Source organism: Bacillus rossius, chromosome 8, assembly GCF_032445375.1.
Source record: "Bacillus rossius redtenbacheri isolate Brsri chromosome 8, Brsri_v3, whole genome shotgun sequence".
Lineage (NCBI taxonomy): Eukaryota > Metazoa > Arthropoda > Insecta > Phasmatodea > Bacillidae > Bacillus > Bacillus rossius.
Genome location: NC_086336.1, coordinates 32,024,725 through 32,046,684, shown reverse-complemented (window position 1 = coordinate 32,046,684; position 21,960 = coordinate 32,024,725). Strand labels below are relative to the sequence as shown.

At 40.0% G+C, this 21,960-nt stretch overlaps 2 protein-coding genes across 2 annotated transcripts in view; both read left to right on the top strand.

The window, feature by feature from the left end:
* Window positions 1-2,141, top strand: part of LOC134534708 (mucin-7-like) — a 28,720-nt gene extending 26,579 nt beyond the window's left edge. Inside the window, exon 6 of the mRNA XM_063373185.1 lies at window positions 1,164-2,141. Within this exon, the coding sequence (XP_063229255.1) occupies window positions 1,164-1,868 (705 nt within the window). The 3' untranslated portion in view covers window positions 1,869-2,141. The remainder of the gene's footprint in view (window positions 1-1,163) is intronic.
* An 18,463-nt stretch (window positions 2,142-20,604) lies between these two features.
* The window catches only part of LOC134534707 (phenoloxidase-activating factor 3-like), a 115,295-nt gene continuing 113,939 nt past the window's right edge, over window positions 20,605-21,960 (top strand). The window contains exon 1 of the mRNA XM_063373184.1: window positions 20,605-20,696. Coding sequence (XP_063229254.1) covers window positions 20,636-20,696 — 61 coding nt within the window. The 5' untranslated portion in view covers window positions 20,605-20,635. The remainder of the gene's footprint in view (window positions 20,697-21,960) is intronic.

The window sequence follows — 21,960 nt, the reverse complement described above, 5'->3', positions numbered from 1 at the left end:
AATTAGCTTGGATATATTTGTTAATTAAAACTAATGTACCCCCGTTTCACTGCTTTTGCGATGGAATTTCTAAAAATGATACATTCACAATATGTAATTAATTATTTTATTTATTAATGCTCAGTATCTTACATTTAGCCATAATTTATATGGAGATATTATTTCTTAAGATAAAAGGAATCTTACCAACCGAATCTCAAAACAAATCTTAACTGTATATGCGTGGTGTTCATTATTAATTACTAACCCTTAGATCTAGTAGAATATAATTGCGCATTTTTTTTTCTTAAACCACTCACCCATTTACACCACTTTGGGGCGGAATCTCTCAATGTGTGGTTCATTAGTCTATTATTCTTACCGAAAAACGCTGTATTTAAATTTCTGAGACAAAATTTTCTTTCAATTAATCAAAACCATAAAAACTAATTTCAATAAGTTAAAAAAAATACAGAATCAAACCACACGCAAGTTGTTAACTAATTTTATAACCTAGTTCTAATTAATTCGAAAGTGGTGTTTTTTTCCGTTTTAAAACCTTTAGGGGTTGCATTTCGTTAAATGGTAAAATTGTGGTTGGTAGTTTGTTTAGCTTATTATTGGCACCAAATACCTGTTCTTACACTGTTCTTATGTTTGCTCAGAAATTTTTCTTAAAAAGATAAATAAAACTTTTTGGCCTAAGGACAAGAGCCTACTATATTAATAACGTGCATGATAAAACTGTTACACGTGATGGTCATTGTGAATAAATATTTTAATGCTTTATAAATAAATTTCACTTAATATACGAACTAGAGCATATAGGTAGTTTTCTAGAATTAAATGGGATTGTTTTATTTGGCAGTAGTAGTACTGATTACATTTTTCTTTTAATGCTAAGAGACAGTGAAAATTTGCAAAGGAAGTATTTATTTTTTTGCAAAAATTTAAATGATTGGTACCACTAAGGGCTTGAAGGCAGCAAGTATTCCAGGCCTAATTTTGTTTTCATTGCAATGAAGCATTTATAATGGCAAAAACTTACTGTTCTCGAATACACATTCCCATTGATGCCTTTTATAAGAGGAAATATGCATATTTTTAGTTGGATGAGGGTTATGACGAAAATAAATATTAAAAAGGTCTTACAGTAAGACTTAATATTTTTAATTTTGTTTCAGGGCGAAGATGAGCGTCAGACTCGGATATCTGCCACTTATGGAGCGAGCGAGGTCTACGAATCGAAAAGCTATAAAAGTTCTCCCAAAGACAAACTTGCAGAGGACGAGTTTCTACAGGCCGAAGTAACCATTTCGACACAGCGTGGCAGCGAAGACATTGTTTCTGTCCCAGAGGACGGTGTGTGTGCGCCGGCAGCGTCCAACCCTGCTCCGGAATCGGCCAACCCTGCTCCGGAAGCGGCCAACCCTGCCCCGGAAGCGGCCAACCCTGCCCCGGAAGCGGCCAACCCTGCCCCGGAAGCGGCCAACCCTGCCCCGGAAGCGGCCAACCCTGCCCCGGAAGCGGCCAACCCTGCCCCGGAAGCGGCCAACCCTGCCCCGGAAGCGGCCAACCCTGCCCCGGAAGCGGCCAACCCTGCCCCGGAAGCGGCCAACCCTGCCCCGGAAGCGGCCAACCCTGCCCCGGAAGCGGCCAACCCTGCCCCGGAAGCGGCCAACCCTGCCCCGGAAGCGGCCAACCCTGCCCGGAAGCGGCCAACCCTGCCCGGAAGCGGCCAACCCTGCCCCGGAAGCGGCCAACCCTGCCCCGGAAGCGGCCAACCCTGCCCCGGAAGCGGCCCCCATAGTCCCGCCTTCTCACGACGGCGAAAATATTCCACACAAAACCAAGCGTCGGAGCAAATTCATGGAGCTCTTTGCGTTTAAAGCGAAAAGTTCAAAGTGAAGTTCCGAGCCAAATTTTAAAAATGCATTTAATATAGACAAATAAGTTCCAAGTTTTATGTCGGAGTTTGCTATTCAAAGAAAAAATGAATTGAAGTTGCGTAGTTTTTAGTGAAGAATTTTTATTTACTTTTGCATCAAAACTCTGTGTTTTTTAAATGTACACAGTGAAGTCGAAATTTGATTGTATTTTTCTAGTATAAATATTATTTTAGTATATACATGTACATAACATGAGTTAACGTTTTAATATATTCAAATGTTGTATAATTTTAAATAATAGTGTTTGTGTTTTATAGTTAAAATTTAATTACACCTTTTGTTAGTGTTATAAAAATGAGATTGTACAATTAAAAAAATGATTAAAATACTTTAATTAACTGAAGGCTACCTTGAACTTGGAATTCCATATTTTTGCTTCACAGTATTAAATTATTTAGTTTTTACTTATTAATGTTCCAAGAATTGACGCATGACGTGGGTACGGGGATAAATGCTAAATGAATTTTTCTGTTCTTTAACCTAAAAATTAAATTTTTTCCCTTTTAACCACAAGTCAACTAAATTCGCAGTCAATGTTGATAACGTACGTTAGGTAATCCTAAAATGTTTATTGAAATTGGTCGAGCAATAATACATCACAATTTAATTACAGTTAAAATTAAAATATGAAAAAAATTCACATAACTGTACAAAGTAAAATTATTTTGTGAAGCATTCCTGCATTATAGTTAAGTGTTGAGCATCAAGACTTGCCAAATTTAGGACCATAAACATCTGAATATTCAGGGTGTTCAGAGATTATGCACCTGAATGTAAAACTTTGTACAGAGCTTAAGTATGTTATTTACATTTCTTTAGTATTTTTTAAGTATCAAGTTAAGTACTGCCTTAAAGGTTCTCATCAGCCATGTAGGTTATTTCATATGTCGTTATATTAGAGGAATTTATCACTTTTGATTCATTGTAAATTTTCCCAACACATTTACTAATAATTATCTAATTAGGTATAAATTTACTCATGTATTCACCATTGTGATCATTAGCGTAACATTTTACAGCTCAAAGATAACTTTAAATTAATGTATGGTGGGAAAATTTACGATTCAACATCAAAAACGTTAATGAAACAAATTGACAAAAAAAGGCCTAAAAAACTGACTGGAAAATAAAAAGACCAACTTGGTATGTGATGCAAAGGCTTAAGTAGAACATTTTGCACATTGCGTCTAATTAGCAGCCTGGGTGTTTTTTTATTCTAGTAAGTGAATCTTCCGAGATTCAAAATGTTGTAACGCGTGTTTTCACAGCTATTAAAATGGTGGTTCGAAAGATTCACTATAGGTTACTGAAGTGAGATGCAGTAAAACTTGCACATTATTTCAATTTAAAGAGATACTAATATCCTCTTAAAGCCTGCAAAATTGAGCTTGCTGGGAAATAATCATTGCACGCCTGTTCTACACATTACGTTTATAAAACTATGGTACTCTTTTTATATTTTTAAAATCATGTTTTTAAGACTATTTGGAACTTCATTTTTGTAAAAACAAAACGTGGCTTATTTATCATAATAAATGTTAATATTAAGGTTGCATTGCATTAAAAGGCTGGGGTGGGGCACTGGGTGATAGTCCTGCCCTGGGGTCCTCCCCCTATGTAGCAGCTGCGGTCTTACTGCCTTGCAGTCACCCACTCCATAGACTGATAGACCTGCATACGTGGTTCACGATGGTGAATGTTAACTTCACGGCTGCACCACATTGCTCCATGCTCGTCGAACTGTCAATGAATCTAACAATTCAATATTTCTTGGACGTGAAGTGCATCATAACACCGTATGGCAGAAAATAAGTTTAAAATCCTTTAAAGGGATTCTATCCTAAATTATTTTGCTTCTTACATTTAGTTTTTTTTCCACACAATTTTTAAAAATAAATTCCTTATATTACCATACTTAATTTTAAAATGATTTTTTTTTTTTACTGAAGTCCATATTGAATGGTTTTTATGTACGCGAAGAAATAATTAAAGGTCAGTCCTGGTATGTACAGAAAGCACGAAATCTGGGATTAACCCTTCATATTTTTAGCATACCCTTCATGAGAAACCCTGTCCTTGGCAAATTCCACCCCTGGCTTAGCCCAGAAGGGTATCAATCATATATCTTCGTTAACTTCGAGTACCTACTTAAACGAATCACTGTATGATTTTCCTTCATTGTAAACATGTGGAGAAAAATGCAAACGCAGTGAGGAACATACTTGAGTTCAATTGTATATGACATTTTTTCTTTCAAATTTCAATAGGCATATATTGTAATAAATAAATATTTATTTTATTCAGATTCGTATCAAACGTTCCTACAGAACACAACTGGACTATGTAAAAACTTTTAGAACTGTACGTTAAGCAAAAAAAAAAAAAAACGAGAAATCGGATTTTCTATCTTTCATATGGATTAGAAAATAAAGGTGCCGTTTTATACTGCTGGTGTATTTAAATGATAGCGCTCGATTTTTTTTAAAGGAGCAAATGGTTTTGACGGCTCGAATGTGAGAACTGAATATGCGTGTGTTCGGCCTTGTTCCCGTAAAGCCGTGCACTGTTTGCTGAAGCCACAAACACCCCGGTCATGTCTGAAGGAACCTTTGAAATTTATTTGGCAAATAATTTCACACGAGAATATGTTTAATTTATTTTAAGAGGACTTCAGGACAGTGTACATAATTTTAGTGTTTTTTTTTTAACGATGTGCAAATATGATTGTTTAAATTTCTTCGTAGAATGTGTACTCGCTCAGTATGAGTGCAGTTCTCAAGTCAAATGACGTGGACGGAGTAGTGTTGGTGGTGTTAGTGAGGGGGGGGGGGGGGTGTGTTTCTATAGGAGTTGTCACATTTAACGCCCCCCCCCCCCCCCCCAATGCGTTGCATGATCCATGTGACGGTATGACTCCACATTTTTTTTTTTTGCTCCGAAATAATGTTCTCATAACTTTATAGCCATCACATCCTTTATTTGCAATGATCTGCTACACATTGTCTAGCCTTTGTCTGAACATCTACAATTATTAGCCTCTAATATAGATTCGTTCGCCAAGTTTATTACAATATGTGACAGAAGAATGTGCGAGATATATCTTGCAAAAGAAGAATACAAACAAGGAAAGTGTTTCATTTTTGTGCTCAGGGGAGAAAGCTCTTAAATGCATTGACGTTATCCTTCGGCAGTCACGTTCAAACGTTTTATTTCTTCGATTTTCGACAATTCGACGACTTTCCGAGGGACGTTGTCACCACTTCGCTGGGTAAAAAGTTCTTATGAGAAGATACACACGAGCTGTAAGGTTTTATTCTCTCAAACCGAGACCAAAACGTTTGTTCTCTGAAGGGAATCAGCGCGCAGTAACGTTTTCACGTTTAGGTTTGCTCTATTCAGACAAGGGTTTCCGAACTGCTCACTCAGCGAAAAACATTCCTATGTTCCCGTCAACAGTAGCTAAAAAACTTACCTAGCAAAACATCGTTATTGCCCATACGGTTGGACTAATTAACACGCAATAGCGGAAAAACCGTCAGCCGAATTTTTATGGCAACAGTAACGGAGCTAGCGATAACAGTGTTTTGTTATTTAATTGTGTATACTAATAATACATGCACACTTTGCAGTATTGATTGTGGCAAGTGCGCGATAACGGTATAATGAATCTTCAAGGCTGAAGCACCAAATCTAAACAAACGTATGGAGTGTTGGTTTGTTTACATATAATGATTAATAAACATTATGCTTGTACAATTCTTGTCACAATCAACGTGTGACTGCATTCGTTTTTGAACGTAAGCTATTGTATTTGGATACATTTGAAGCCCTACAGTGGCGAGTCCCAGTGAATATTATTGAAAGATGGCAAAACTGTCACGGTGCATGCCTAGTGCATCGAACGAGATAGCCGGTAGCCCAAGCCTTCATGCGTTTCGAACATTTGTAAATCGAAATCACACGTTATCGACGAGTGACATTCGCATCAAAGTTTGGGAATAAATGGCCAGTTTAATCATTTCGTGGAAAAAACGTTGATAAATTGTTTCCGATTCTGCGTTGATGCATTAAAACCGTAACTGATAGCCGGTCTCGTTATTCTTACATTCAACAACCGCGCGTGCTAGGCGCGTGCACGCATTCCAGTGCCATCTCCGTAAACGATAACAGGAAAACACTCGCTCCCGAGCCGTTAACATGGACTCACGCAAACGTAAGATGTCACCGGACTCGCCGCTGCAGCCACCTTCACCACGAGGACCAGTTACAACAGAAAAAAACATTCCTTTAAACGGCGATGTGATTCTTCACATTTCGCAGTTTCTACGTTTCGGGGACTTCCGCAATTTTATATCCTCGCTGTGGCCCAATCTCAACGTATCCCGGGACATTCGGAACAAACTGTGGGCCCTGTCTACACATCGTACTACCGTTCCCTTCATAAACGGCAAGACACTGGACATCGAGTACAACTGTGATCCCTGGCGGAAGAAGGAAGAATGCTTCCTCATCAATATCAACTTTTTGTCACCTGTATTCGGTGGAATCGTCCCTCCGAAGCTGCCCAAGTTTACGAGCGTGTGGAGTATGAAGAACTTCATCAGAATGCACGTCCATCTCAACATGGGCGAGGACGGTCGCAACGCTTCTTGCTCGTGTTACCAGGACATCGCAGACCCTTTGAGTAACAAAAAGTACGTAAAGCGTTCGGTAGTATCCTGTGCGTCTGGACATTTTCATCACTTCTGCTGGCAACACGTCATTCATTGGTTAACCTTTTTTTTTAAACACTTCCCTCATGCCCCCTGAAGAAAATGGATTCTTTGACCGGGTCACCACCAAGGGTTACTTGAATTTCCTAAACGAGACCATTAATTTTCGTTATACCAACCTGTAATGATTTAAATGTCACCCCACTAACCCAGACGATTGTATAAACAACTAGAATTTATTTTGAATAAATGAATATATGTTCAATAGACGTAATAAATTTATGTATTCAATGTGTCGCCTTTGATTTTTTGTCAATACAGTGACCCCATAGAATATCACACATGTGCAAGGTGGAAATCAGATTTGCTAGGAAATAGCTCTTGTGTTAGAGATAGAAAATAAGGCCATTGGGCCACGAAACCAAGATTAACCACGTTGGGGTTTAGCTAGAACCTGCAACGTGCACTCAGCCTGCTGATCGTGGAATCCTATACCATGGCTGCAGGGCTAACAAACTCGATTAGGACTTACGTATAATATATAGGAATATGCTTTCTAGCGTTCATGGTAAGTGAACGACCATGACCTAGTTTTTTGTTTTTGTTTGGAGAAAAACAGTTCACGCTAATGCCGCCCACAAGAAAATAGCCACGCAAATTGCAACCACAACAAATTCGATCTAAGAATATCTATGATTCGTCATACATCCTGTTTGGTATCGAACTTTCTCAGATTCATACAGAAAGCACTCGTAGTGTGCACCTTTTGAACTGAGATGCATAGCATATTTCGCTACTCTAAAAATAACAGATGCTATTACACACGTGTATGATATGATCAAACATAAACAAATAACACTGTTTTTTCGCAGAATGCGCGCGTCACGAATTTAATGATAAAATCTTACAATCCTCGTTAAGTTTTTCGCAAATATTGCATGGTAAAACAGCCAACCGTCGCGTTGACTTATGGGAAAATTATACGGCATGTTAATATTCCTCTAGTACAAAATTGCGTCCAGAACCTGTACGACTACCACGACCGCTGGACATGAATGGTGGAGGACCATTCGGATATTACTTGTTTTCAATTTGATAAGAAACGGACACTCGCTTATCGTATTAGTCGATCCAATTATAGCTGCACCTAAGATTTGGTCCCCTCGTTACTGTCGCGATAGCTCAATTATTGAGAGTTATTTGGTCGGACAAAGTAAACATATTTTTTGTTACGATATGTCAGCGAATATACGAGAAAATAAAATAAATCAGAAACAAGATCAATCGGGTGGAGAGCCAGAGCCCATTCACGTTCCCATGGACATCATTCGCCACTTGGGGAAATACCTTAAATTTGAAGACTACAGAAGTTTCACACAATCCATCTGGCCCGAGGGAGATGAGAGTGGCGTTATTCAAAATAAATTATGGCAGCTGTCGACTCACAAATTCGAAGCGGTATTCTTCAACGGGAAGCGATTGGAAGTGGTGTACAATTTCGATGCGGCAAGAGGAAAAGACGATCGCGTGCTCATCGATTCGGAATCCTTGACACCGCTATTCGGTGGCATCGTGCTTCCAGGGAGTGACCGGTTCAAAAGCATATCGGAGCTACAGAAGCTTGTCGCAATTCATGTTCACGTGAACTTGTGCTCGGAAGGTCGCTACGCCTGCTGCCCGTGTCATCTCGTGTACGATGATGACGACGATGCTTACGATAACTTCGTGAAACCTCTGGTGGACGAGAGCGAGGAAGAGCACTTCCAACATTACTGCCCTCAACACGTTATTTCGTGGCTGAATCTCTATCTAAACTCTTAGATTTTAATGCGAGAATCGAAAGATTTGTTCAACGAGAACATTGCCGAGCAGTACTCTTTTTTTGCCGAGGACATTGTGTACTTCCAAACAGGCAGGCGCGCAACCCCGGTGTTCTTGCTAAAGGCTTCCCTGGAAATTGACGCAGCCATTTATGAAAGTGACGGTGAATAAGTTTACGACAGTCCAAGTGATTCCCATCGACGACTTACGGCATGTGTTTGGTACAAACGATAATAAAGCTTTATATAGAAATAGTATACAACATGTTTACCCTGTATTTGTTTATAATAATAAATTTTATAAAATAAAGTTTCTTTTACTATAAGTACACACTTGCAAAAGTACCACTAATGCTATATACCACTCCGTTCGCCAACGGCGTGCATGGCACGGTCGTAAAGATTACGAAGTTAGTGGACATTCTTTTTAATACATAGTTTCATACACCATAGCATAGCGAACACAATTAGACAACTTTCAATTAAGTATTTTAAGAGTTACAGAGATTATAGGGTTATCAAAGTGTAGTGAATCATTAACGGCCACCCTATCGAATGTCGGTTCATCAGGTCGAGACGATTAAAGTATCACGCGAATAGTTTTCATTCATACATTTTGTTTATCAAACATGAACGGCCTTGGCCAAGGCCGCTTTGGTACGTCATGAGTAATAATATTCCGGTTGTCAAGTGGATAACGAAAAAGCCAACGCTCTTCGAGACATATAGGTTTCTAAAATGTGTTTACAGATGAGCCTCCATCCAATCAATCCAATAAATGACTTGGATGTCTCGAGTACTGCGGTACCGACTACCGTGTTTTAGCAATTTAAGTGAGCTCGAAAGGAAGCTTTACTAGCCCGTGGCAAAGAAATGAGAAAAACTCAGTGCACCTTGTATCCGTCGCATGCACGATAATGTAGTACATTTTATTTGTTGCTAGGCAACGTAGTTTGCTGATAAGTATAAACATATTTTCTTGGAACAAAGTTTGGGAATCGGTGTCACATATTGTTTTGAATTGTGTAACGATAAAGATAAAATGTTATTCCCGAGAACACAAAAATAAAAATTGAATTATTAATATAGCCGAACTTGCACGCGCACACTCGTCGCGCATTGAAGGAACGTATAGCACTTGCGCTCACCATGAACCCACATAAACGCAAATTATCATTGGACGTGCCTTTGTCAGCAGTCTCAGAGCCGAAGAAAATTGCCTTACCGATAGAATTAGCACTCCAAATGGCCACGTATCTAAGCTTCGCTGACTTCCGTAATTTGTCCGATCGGTATGGCCTAACAGAAACGAAGGAAGAACTATTCGGAAGAAACTGTGGCGAATGTCCACTCATAGAACCGTAACTACGTTTATCAATGGTGCACGTATCAGTATCGAATACAACTACGACGACTCGAGAAGAAAAGGACGTCAAATCCTCTTCAACGTGGAGCACCTGTTGCCTGTCTTCGGTGGGGTATATCCTCCGAATCTCAAGCTATTCGCAAGCTTCTCGCAGCTACGAAACTTCATCGAAGTCCACCTCAACATGAACTTCTGTATGGACGGTAAACATGCCTCCTGCCCGTGTCACCTACTGGAAGATAACAGCCGGTGCAATTGTGAAAAATTCGTGAAGCCATTGCAGGCCTGTAAACATCACCATTTTCATCACTATTGTTCCCATCACATCAGAGCCTGGTTGCACACTCTCGAGGAAGTTTTGATCGACCGGCACCGAACGGGACCGAGTTACACCGAGGACGTCGCCGAGAGTACTTTGGTTTCCCTAGACGACATCGTTTACTTGCGAGGAGTAACCATGCATCGTCGCGGTCCACTGTTGTACAGATTGTTGTAGGTATATCCATTTGCTTTTTAATTTTAAATAGTACATAAGTTTAATAACGTTAAGTGAAATACATGTTCACAACTAATAGTGTGTTGGGCAAACTCTGAAATTCAATCAAACCATGTGGCAGACTCTTACATTGTAATAAATTGATTTTTTCAGAAACCCGTCATTTTATTTGCTCCTTTAATCCTTCTCCATTGATAGTGATCACAGTTTAAACCAAATAGTTTCTTAATTCAGTAAACCACGTGAGAATACCGTCATGAAGTTGACGTTTTGAGCAACAGGTAGGAAACATACGTTGTTCAAATGTGACCGAACCTTGATGCCGGTCTTAAAGCATGATTAGCTAAGAATATGCAGGTAGAAGCTCTAGCTCACAAAGCAAACGGCTACATAGCCGTTAGACGGTTCGTGCATTCAAAGCTAACAATGCTATCAATGTAAACGATGTAACAAAGTTGTCCAAACGCTGCAGAGTAGTAGCGAACGACAGACGCTTATCACAAACTTCATTTTCGTGATCAGTCACGAAACCTGTCTCGTGGACTGGTCTCAAGTGTGAAAAACTCTAACGAACCTCCTTCCAGATCGTCCGTGCTTCTCGCTGAAGTCCTACGGCATCAGAAACAAGTTTGGGTGCACACGCTTGACTTTATCTCTAAAAGAGTCACCACTGCCATGATGACGAATTGTTGCGCAGACTTTATTGCCAGTGTAACCATAACAATATTCCATTGCTATGGAACCCCGAGGCCTGAACGTCATTGCATCACACATCCTCCTGTTCTATATGCGGATTGTCTTGTCACCCTCTCCCGATGCCATTATTCGGAGTTAGGGCCAGTACGTTTTTGTGTCGCTGACTGAAATTCCCAATGCCTATAAAAATATAAGTTTAGGTTTCATCCGCCAAACCACTATGAGAATTTAAATATTTCCACCTTACATACGCAGAAACTCTTTAGGCATTCCTTTGATTCTTCGCTGTATTCGTATGCTAAGCTGTTCGGGTCTGTTGTTTGACTGCAGTCGTCTCGTTGTTGTAAGCCCGCTGTTTTCGTCTGTGCTTTTATTTTTTCATGAATAAATTTCTTCCACGGAATTGTTGTTCTATCTGGTGTTTAAAGCTTGACTGTGTTCGTCTGTGCTACCGTCGTTATTTTGGCCATAATACCCGTTCAGTTTCATTGTTGGACCCGTCTGTCCGACGTCTCGCTTATTGAGGCTTGTGACCTGTGGGTTTATGTTTTCATTTTTATTTCTTATTTTGCATTCTTGAATTTCTTCCATGACAAACAGTGCAAAACTGCAGTGGCGTAGGTCCAAACAATGTATTGTATTAAATCAACATTCCTCACTGTATGAATCATTTAAAGAACGTTGGTCTTACACTTTTGGAAAAACTGACGTTACAACTTTATTTACTCTAAACCCGCGATGATTATAGGTTAACCTGAAATGTGTTCTGTGGCGTCGGAGTAAATTCATGATTGTCAGTGTTCTGTTTAAATTTGCTGTAATGCTCGTAACTTGTTTGAATAATATATATTCAGTGACCTCGTGGGCCTCTCTGCACTGGAATGCAATTATGCAGGTATGCAATTAAACGAATCTGTTTACTTCTCGCGTACTTTCGGGCAAATAAATAGTATTTTTAGAAAAAGTGTTTTAAATGTTTTTGATTTAACACTTATGTAACTAAAAAAACCTGGAAATAATAATCAATGCATATTTAATCAGGATAAACACTTTAACTCAAAAATATATATTTGAACCGGGTTATAACAAAGTTTCAACAAATAAATGCACAGAAAATACTGACTGTTATTTTTTGAAACAAATATAATTAGTTTGCCATTAGTTCACTTGTTCATGATTGGAATTTATTTATTGATAAAATAAATTTTTAAGTACTATTTAGCTGACTAATATAATTTATAGAGGTCAAAAACGATACACATATAAACAGCTCTAGTCCCGGGTTTCTTCGAGAATGACACACGCTTTGATAAGGAATATACATTTTGGTAAGTTATGAACTGAAGTAAAGGTATATTTATGTATATCACATGAATGTTATTACATGTGAAAAATTAGTGGTGAATTAAGTATGTAAGGTCGCAAGTGCAGAAATGTGTACTTGAATTCGGACGCGGCCTAAGCTCTCTCAAAAAAAAAAAAAGGCTGGAATGGGTATGATAAAAAGCGTATTTTTCCTTTTGTCCTTAAGGGGCCCGCCTCGTCAGGGGTGTATGTGTGTTAGTGAGGCGGGATGATAAGTGCGACGCTCTATGGTATTTCTAGCGCGGTATCGCCTCTAAGCGTAGTCTACTCGTCGTCACAGGATAACTGTGAAATTTGAGCGGTGACCGCAACATTATATGGCCGATAAATGAAGATAAAGGTGTAATGCAAGTCCCTTAAGTGCTTTCAATAATCTGTACCGGTTGTTTTACGCCTAAAATTTACTCTGAAAACATGCGTTTTAGCCATTTTAAGTCTTCTAGAAATACAGTTTAAAAACATGATCCAAAATTAAAAGTACTTTTCGGGCCTCAGCGAACTCTTAAATGCTTTTCGTAAACATACCCCACTGGGATATCTTGAGAAGTCTTGAAATCGCGTTGTTTTTCCTGAAGCTCTGCGCACCGTCTGTGTGACCAGGTAGGCGGAGCCCTTAACCTCCGGCTGGAAGAGCAGGTTATTAGACTGTTAAATTATGCTGTTTTTTTTTTGTACTGTTACTGAGCTGACTTCACTGACGTGTCCGTCGACCTCCGTAGCTTAATCGGATGCACACCGGTTCACGATGCGAGGGAGTTCTGGGTTCGAGTCCCGGGGAAGCCATGGGTGTAACATTCACTACTTACAGAACTATATGAAAAACGACTTTACTATAACGAATATTAATATTTATCTTCCCCTCCTGGTTGTTGGCAAACAAAATCTGTAGATGAATAAATAAAAAAAAGTGAGCAAGTCTTTTAGTACTTGCCAGTGGTGTTTAAAAACTAACATATCGTATCACAAACGATGTATGAACACAACAGGTATTTTAATACAACACTTTTAAAATTATTGAGTATAAATTATTCACTATTATTTCTCAACGTTTTTATAACTTATTAGAAAACCTACATGGCAATGCGTCAAGCTGTTCAAGACTAATGTTAGAGGAACGAACGTTAAACAGCTGTGTCTTCTTTCTCTTTCCCCCTTTCTCTCTCTCTCTTCAAACGCCATGGAAATGTTTGCGTTCGCTGACACTCAGCACGAGCGTCAACTGTAGGCCCGCAATGCGCACTTCTCCATGCTTCCTGTTATACATTTCCGTTCCATTCACGAACTTACTACCACCAAATGCAGTATACCGAGAGCTAACATGTTACACATAAATAAAATAAAAGTGAGTGAGTCTTTGGTACCTACTCATCAGATATGTATAATATTTAACCTCGGTAATGACATAATTCATGTGTTCTCATGCTGCAAATACACTTATAACACGAAATTGAACATGGAATTCTTTAAAATAATGCCGATCGTGATAAATATATGAACATTGTGTTTTAAACTACATTTATGGACGGGAATCAGATACGTCGTCTGTACAATCATTCAATTTACAGAGCGAGAGGTTAAACTATAGAATGAAACCGCTTCGATAAAAACGAAAAAAAAACTAAGTAATACTTAAACTCGTTTATGGAGCTTATTTTCGACAAGGAATAGTATTAACATACTGCCCATCTTGTTTTAAATTCATTAAACAGTTAATACTTTAACGTTTCCGTGTGGCTTTGTTAAATTTGATCGTGCAATCTGCCACAGACGGCAGCACCATGGTTGCACGTTTCCGTTCCGTGCGACTTCCGTTCCAACGGAAAGTATGAAAGGTACCCTCTCCAACGGGATACAATTCAGCCCCCCCCCCCCCCCACATAAATAGTCACTGTGAGTGCACCCCTGGGGACGATCCGCGTGGCTCGGTTAGGGAAGTACAGTAGTAATACTTAAACGTGATCAGTGTCTGTACACTTTCCTAGCACTTTAAGATAACAATACATTAACCTAAAGTGTAAAGTTGTAAATTTTAAACAGTCTATTCTTATACAAATCTATTAATACCAAATCGTTGACTCTGTAAAAATCTGTCCGTAAATATAACGCCCCCGAAAATAATAATATTAAGGAAATATTTGAAGGAAATAAAATACATTTGTTACAAAATGTGAGGAGACACCAGAATTGTAGGGACAGTAGTTCCCAGTGTGTTGGCTTCACGTGACGATGTACTATGAGCCGCTGTTGCGCTTTGTTCTCTACCTCTTCAAGCACAAACTCTCAACTCTGCGACGACGATTCAAAAAATAAAATAAAATACAAATGATGGTGGGCGCACTTAAGTGGAAGTTTTTGGCGACATCACGAAATCAGAATCGAGGAACAAGAAAACAAACTGCATTTGGCTCACAGGGCTCGCAGATGCACACAGTAGCTACCTAGCCGCTCGACAGTCAACCTCTGATTCAAGCAGCTACCGTTCAGACACTGCACTTCTCGTGGGTCTAATATTTCAAACCTGGCCGCAGCGGATTCAAGTTTAAAAGCAGCGTTTACACTGGCGCAACATTGTTGGCAACAAGTGTTGCCAAATTATGTTGGACACAAAAACGCGAAACAGAAAATGCAAAAGTTTAGCAAAATGTTGTCAACAAATATTCAACTTCCCATCAGTGAGCGGTAAACATCAAAGAACTATTAAAACAAATGATGGCAGTATTTTTTTATACACGTGCAAACGTTTTGTCAACATAGTGATCAACATTTATTTGGACTTGAGTGTTCCACTCGGTGAGGTTGTGTGTACAGTATAGCCCTACTGACCTGGAATGGAGTCGAGAAAGTGTATTTACTTTAATAGACCTGTAACGGGATCAGCCAAATAAGCCTTGCTTATGTCTCTCACAATTTTGATAAGCATAAACTAAAATATAAACTAGATATTCTTGTGAAATTCTTAAAAATACCTGATAATATTCTTTCATGAATACATAATTCCCAAAGTCTCATTAAATTTGAGAACTCGCCATAAATCTCATCAAACTTACTTCCGGCGACTCTGGGGAGAAGGACGAACCCAAAATTGACTTTAACGTCTACGTGAACGCCCACTAAAAACGACTATAATTTCCGCGGTTGCAAGAAGCACATACTCCTTAGAAAGCATCCCGAACTCAACTAAGTGCTGAAAACAATGTTTATTAATTTTTAACGCTCTGTGTTGTCTACACTTGTTTCCAACATTCGGCATTTTTGCAGTTTCACCAGTGAACTCACTGGCCAATCAAGAACCCTGCCCGAAGCGAACAAAAGCAGTACCGTATGAATCACCTTCATCATCGCCAAGTCCTGTCCTGCTGCAAACGAACGTCGTTGGAGTTATATTGGCTCTGACAGCGGGAAATGACAAGTGATCACCAGCGAAACATGTCGAATGGAGGGAAAAGCGATAACGAGAATTTGCCCTCTTGTCGCAGATCTTCGAGATCATCAATCACGCATAGGCGGTGGTCAGGAAGGAGGGCTGACGGATTCTGGCGTAGATTACATCGCGATTCAAATTAGAAAGAAAGCAATGCAGTAAGTTGCGGAAATTGGATCAATACGTTCCCTTCCATTTGTTTACCATCGGGGAATTTGAAATATCGTTGAAAAAATTATTTGAGCACTAAAATTATATTCTGATCGGTAAATCTATTAACCATGAAATTTTTTTCAAAACTCTAGATTACCTTTCTCTATTCTAATTCTTTTTAAAATCAACAACCCAAATAGCTCGCAATGGTACTTGCAGTGCATTAAATATCTCGTCTGCATGACCTGTTTAACAAATATTTATTATGAGCCGAAAATCAGTAATTTAATGGCTCAATTTTTCAACTATTATTTATTAAAATATTTTTGCTTTCCCATAAGCTAGAGTACCTCATCAAAATTTATTTTCTCATCTATACCACCCAGGGCTATACATATTAAAACTTTACTAGTGGGTTTTAGAGAGTCTCAACGTCTCAGCAGAGACATGCAGACGCTTACACGCAGCGTTGGCTAGCCGAGTCAATTTTATCTCACCGGCATGCAGGAACAGACATGATAACTCTCCCTGCCTGACGTGCCTTCCGCCTTGTTTCTCACGCAGGGGTACCTGCCTCGTCAGGCGAGCCTAGCTCGCTTTCCCAGGCTCGAGGCCCTGGCGAGCAAAGCGGATGTGCTGGTCTCGGCATAAAACAAGCACTTCCCCGCCACCCCTGGCCCTCTTAGGTTTTCTGCTATGCTTCCAGGAACCATGACCGAGGCAAGACCATGCCCCTTCCCTCGTCAACCCCTCCTCTCCTTTAGGAACAAGCCACGCCTATGCTTGCGCTCCACGCACGAGGCTTGTGCGCGATCTCTCGAGCACAACCGAAACTAAGCATGCTAATGTCAGTTTTTCCCGCCAGGGAGCACCACCTTCCAATCCCCCTTTGCCTTAGACGGCATACAGCAACGCCACCGCTCGGTGCGCTATCTCATGGCGCCTGTCCCAACTAAAGATGGCGCTCATAGAGAGTTTTATATTCTTCTTGGGGCACAAGCCCTGACCAATCCCGAGGCACTTTTCCTCCCATGGCCCGCTTAGCTCCGCCCACTCTGTTTCTCTCTTCCCCCCTCCCCCTTTTTCGGTTTTGAGCCCATGCAGGAACTAAGGGACTCTCTCAAGTAGAGAGAGTCGACAATCAACTGTGGTACAGGGAGCATCCTACATCTGCCGCGCTACTTCTACCGCGACCGCGTCTCTCCTACTGAGAAGTCGGACATCAAAGAATATAGGATGTAGTCGCGACGACCAGGGGAAAATCCCCTTACAACTTTAAGTTTAAACATCATATTAGTGTTAGTGTTTTTCTGGCGAATTAAGTGCGTGCAACCGCGCTAGTGGACGCTACCATCATGGATAGATAGTACCACCGACCTACCCCACAACTTGGTGAGTAGAGATTTTAGTGCCCTTTTGATTTCCTGTTTTCTTGAGCCCTTTGTGGCCGAGAACTTTCCCGCTGGCCATAACCACTTAATAACACTGTGCGAACTTTTGTTTTCACAGTGGGGTTTTCCATCCCCAGTGATGGGTAGACAACCACATCTACCCGCACTGAGTTCCTGATTTCGGCCATCTAAATTCCACGCATCGTGCTGTCAACTTTAGTCCGCTATCCGCCCCGTCACGCCGTTCGGATGTCAGCACTTCGCATGCAGCTAAGTCTATATTTGGAAGACACAATGTAAGAAATCTTAAAGTTTTAAATTCTCTACGAACAATTTGCGAACTATTCAACTACCAATTAAAGAAAAAGGTATAAAATATAGTAATCAAAGGTACTTGTCAATCCAAATAATGAAAAATTGTTTATTTTTGATTTTATTACTCTGAAACCTTGTTTGTGCAACTTGCTTTAAAATAAATGTAATCTGTAAAGTAATTATCAAAGTATCCGCGGCCGGCCTGCGCGTGTTAAAATTCAATTCTAATATAATTTAATGTACTAAACTTTGAGTTTACTGAACCTGTGGATTTTGATAAAAATATATATTGTCACTAGTTTGTAAGTCATTAAAGTGGTGACCAAAAGTATTAACTACCATACCTATTATGAAAAATCTGGCTTGTTCAAAATAAAATAAGTTAACCATTAAAATAATCTAGAAGTAACCAGATTTAATTGTTTTATTTATATTTTTATAGATTACGATCCACCTTAACACCCACCAACCTTTTGGAGTGTTAAAACCTAAATTCTTTGTACTGTACCTGTGTTCCGCCTCTGTTCACTGTTAATATGTCTTCTTGACGTATGCCATGGCCCGTACGTTTCTAGGCCTTTTTTTTTTTTTTTTTAAGTACCTACTAAGTCTACAGGAACACAGGTCAATTACAATTAGAACCAATAATCATTGCAGACTATGAAACGCAAACATTTTACGTACTATCCGATAAATGAATAAAAACTGAAATGGTGTGTTTCTACGTTGTTTCAATCCTCGTCTGCGTTGTATGGCTATTCGTCGTAATTGTAAGACTCCGGATTTTTTTTCCCAAGTTCTGCGACTAGCATTCTACGACTCTGCGAAGACTCTGTACGGCTCATGATCCGATCCTATGCTGGATTCACAGACACACATTTGGACACACATTCGTCATCTAGGACATACATTTGGACGTACATTCCTCAAGTGTCCAGTTTGTTTCATGTCTGTCTCAAAGTCAAAGATCAAGTTTCGGGTCAAGGTGATGGGCTCAGAGGCTTAAACCTATTCCGTTTTAAGGAACCCAAGCCACCTTAAGGAAAATTAAGCCTCATTGAATAAAATAAAACTTAGTTGAAAAATTAAGCATCAGGATTTTTACATCGAAAAAATATGGTAATAACACTTTAAATCGGTAAATGTTTTCCCTTGTAATAGGGAATTTACGAATTTTTTTAATTTTTAAAAATTATTTGAAAAAAAAAATGTATTTACTAAAACTCCAGTCGGGCATGACGGGCGTGACGAGAGTATAATAGTTTTTTCTAAGGCCTTTTCCACGATGGCTCGGAAACAGAGAGGGTTCTCCCAGAACATTTCACTGTAGCGTCTGCTGCTTCCACAGTGCACGGAAACGAAACAAAAGGCAACCAATTGGAAGGCCAAGGAAAAAAAAATTAATTAAAATAGAAAAGTATTATGCTTTCAGATCATAGCACGGGCAGAATTTACTATATAACAAAGTAAACGACTAAGTAATGATAGATCTCCAGATAGTATCGCACTTGAAACAATTTTAAACGTAAGTAGAACAGAAACAAACATGGATACCACCGCAGCCAGGTAAGGTCGGATCCAAAATGATGACCAGGGGAGGGCCAAATTGAATTTTCTAACACAATTTAAGTAAATGAACAATTGATATATTCAGTAAATTTTATTTGTGGTTCTAAAACGTCCTATTATCTATAGCACTGCAGAAAATAATACTTTAGTAAGTGTTGTAAGCTATGATAAGGAATTTGAAAAAAATCTGAAATATATTCAGGTTTCAGTGGGGAAGGAGGGGAATGGTGTATCCGCCAATGCAGCCAAGTACTTTGCTTCTGTAATGTAAACGGGAGAGCTCAGCATTGCCGAGCTAATCTATGGGACCGTTGCGTCTGCGTGTCTTTGTAGAAACTCTGTTCCGTGAGATCCGTCTCCATTTACGTAATCCATGTCCGTGTCATTGTAGAACGGACCTAAGCAATCTCGTACTCCACATGTGTAACCTCAAAGGAGCAAAATTCGCGGGCACGGCAGACTTTCCAATATGAAGGTTTTTTTTTTTTACTTACATCGCGTCGCTAGCATGACGTTACTGAAATGAGCGTCAGCATTTAGTTTTTGGAATAATGTTTATACTGATGCGTTGATAGAATTTGATAGTGATATCGACCATGCCCCCCACAAGGGTGAGCTGGGTGGACCCCTGGGTCCCCTCCAGGCCCGGGGCCAGCCTTGTTTATTTTTGAAAGTTTAAACATTATAATATTTTACAAACTAAAAAAAATTGAATATTTTTTTATCCAATGAAATTTTAGAAGATTTTACACAATGCAGCTAATTATATTTTTCTGTAACTATTTTCATTTTTATCTTAGTGTTTGAAATAAATATAAATACTTTCTGTGGTTATTTTAAAGTAAAATAATTTTACAAACAAAGCTTAGTTTGGGCTCATAAAATAGTAACCAAAATTATACCTTGTATTTCCATGTTAAATCACATTCTAAAAAAAGTGTAGGTAAGAAATAACCATGCAATTATAATATAGCGCGTAACTGTAAAATTTGGAGGGGGGGGGGGGGCTGTCTCCGATCCTGGATCCAGGGTCCGTAATCGAATGTGGGGGCCATGATGTCGACACATTGAACTGTCTAGATCTCGGATGTTCACGAGGACAGAAATCTCACAAGGGAAGCATGGCGCCAAGTTTTGCGTCGAGTCTGTTGAAGATTTCGAAGGTTGAATTCACCTGCGGAAATTTTGTAATTTTATTCTGTAATGTTTAATTTTTTCCTGGCGAGGCCAGTGTTTGTCCTGGACGAGGGACGTGTGGGACGGTCGGCCGCGCATGCGCGCTGCAGGGGGGGGGGGGAGCGGGGGTCGCGCCGGAAGCCGCGGACAATCGCAGCATCCGCGAAGCGCAGGTCCGCCGCCGCCGCCGCCGCCGCCAATAGCAGCGCCCGCCGCCGCCAGGAGACATGTCCGCCGCCTCGCTGGTGCTGTCCGTCCTCGCCGTCGGCTGCTGCGCGCTCGTCTCCGGTGAGCCCCTTCTCCCCTCCGCCCCCCTCTGCCTCCTGACACCCGGCCCGCGACCAAGGAAGTTCATCACGCCCAGTGGCGTAGCCAGGATGTGTGTATATGGGGGGTGTTAAGAATCATGCCCCCCCCCCCCCGTAATAAAGCGGGTGATCCTGGGGTCCTCCCCCGGGAAAATTCGGATTTTAAGGTGTAATATAATGCTATTTTAGCATTTTTCGGTACTTAAATTTAAATATTGTAATGGTAAATTTTTTATTAATTTTAATATGAAATTTGTTTGAGTGATGAATAAGAAATTTAATTAAAGATTTGTGCTACGGGGGTTGGGGGGGGGGGTGTGTTGAACCTCTAAAACCTCCTTCTGGCTACGCCCCTGATCACGCCAGCCTGTAAACTGTTGTGCGTGGTAGACAAAGTCCATCCGGACCCCTTTCCTAGTGTAGTCCTCCTGCTCTTTACATATCTCAGAGATGGACTCAGATAATGGCATCTTCCACTTCGTGAACTGCGTAGAGGGGAACATTCGTCATGTCTTAACATATGTATCCACCGGGTTTTCATAGTCGCACTCAAGCTCGATGTTGTACATACTTGAGCGGACCACCATTCTTCTGTATCTCCTCTACAAGTTGGCTTATTAGTTTAGGCCTTCAAAGAGTCCAAATTCGTGCATATGTACTGGCCATTTAATGTATGACCTTGATTTTAGCGACACTTAAAGATATCTAAAATATTTTATAACTCAGGCACACACGCATGGAGTTCAGAGCTACGGAATAATCCACGCCGAGTGATATCTGTTCAATAAAAGCATTCAAGAATGCGCTGAGGTGCGGATGAGTAGTTCTGTTTCCATATTTCGTTTTTAAGAGTTGGAAGTGGCTAAAACGCGTGTTTTCAGAATATTTTCTTTTATACATGAAACGCCCGGTAAGTTTCTTGAAAGCACCCAAGGGACTTGCAATACACCTTTATCTGCAATCTTATGGTATAGTTACCACTCAAATATCCTAGTTGTCCTGTGCACGACGAAGAGACGGCGCTTCAGTCCAGAGGAGATACAGCGCTAGAAGCACCAGCGAGCTTCGCACTTACCATCCTGCCTCACCAACACAAATATGCCCCTGACTAGGTGGGCCCCTTCACCGTCTTTTTATTTGTAGAATAGTTGTAAAGCCGTAATATCTTACAGGCATATTTAAAATAGATTCATATTTTCTTTGTAATTCATTTTAATTATTCTTATATTTTAATTTTTGAAAAT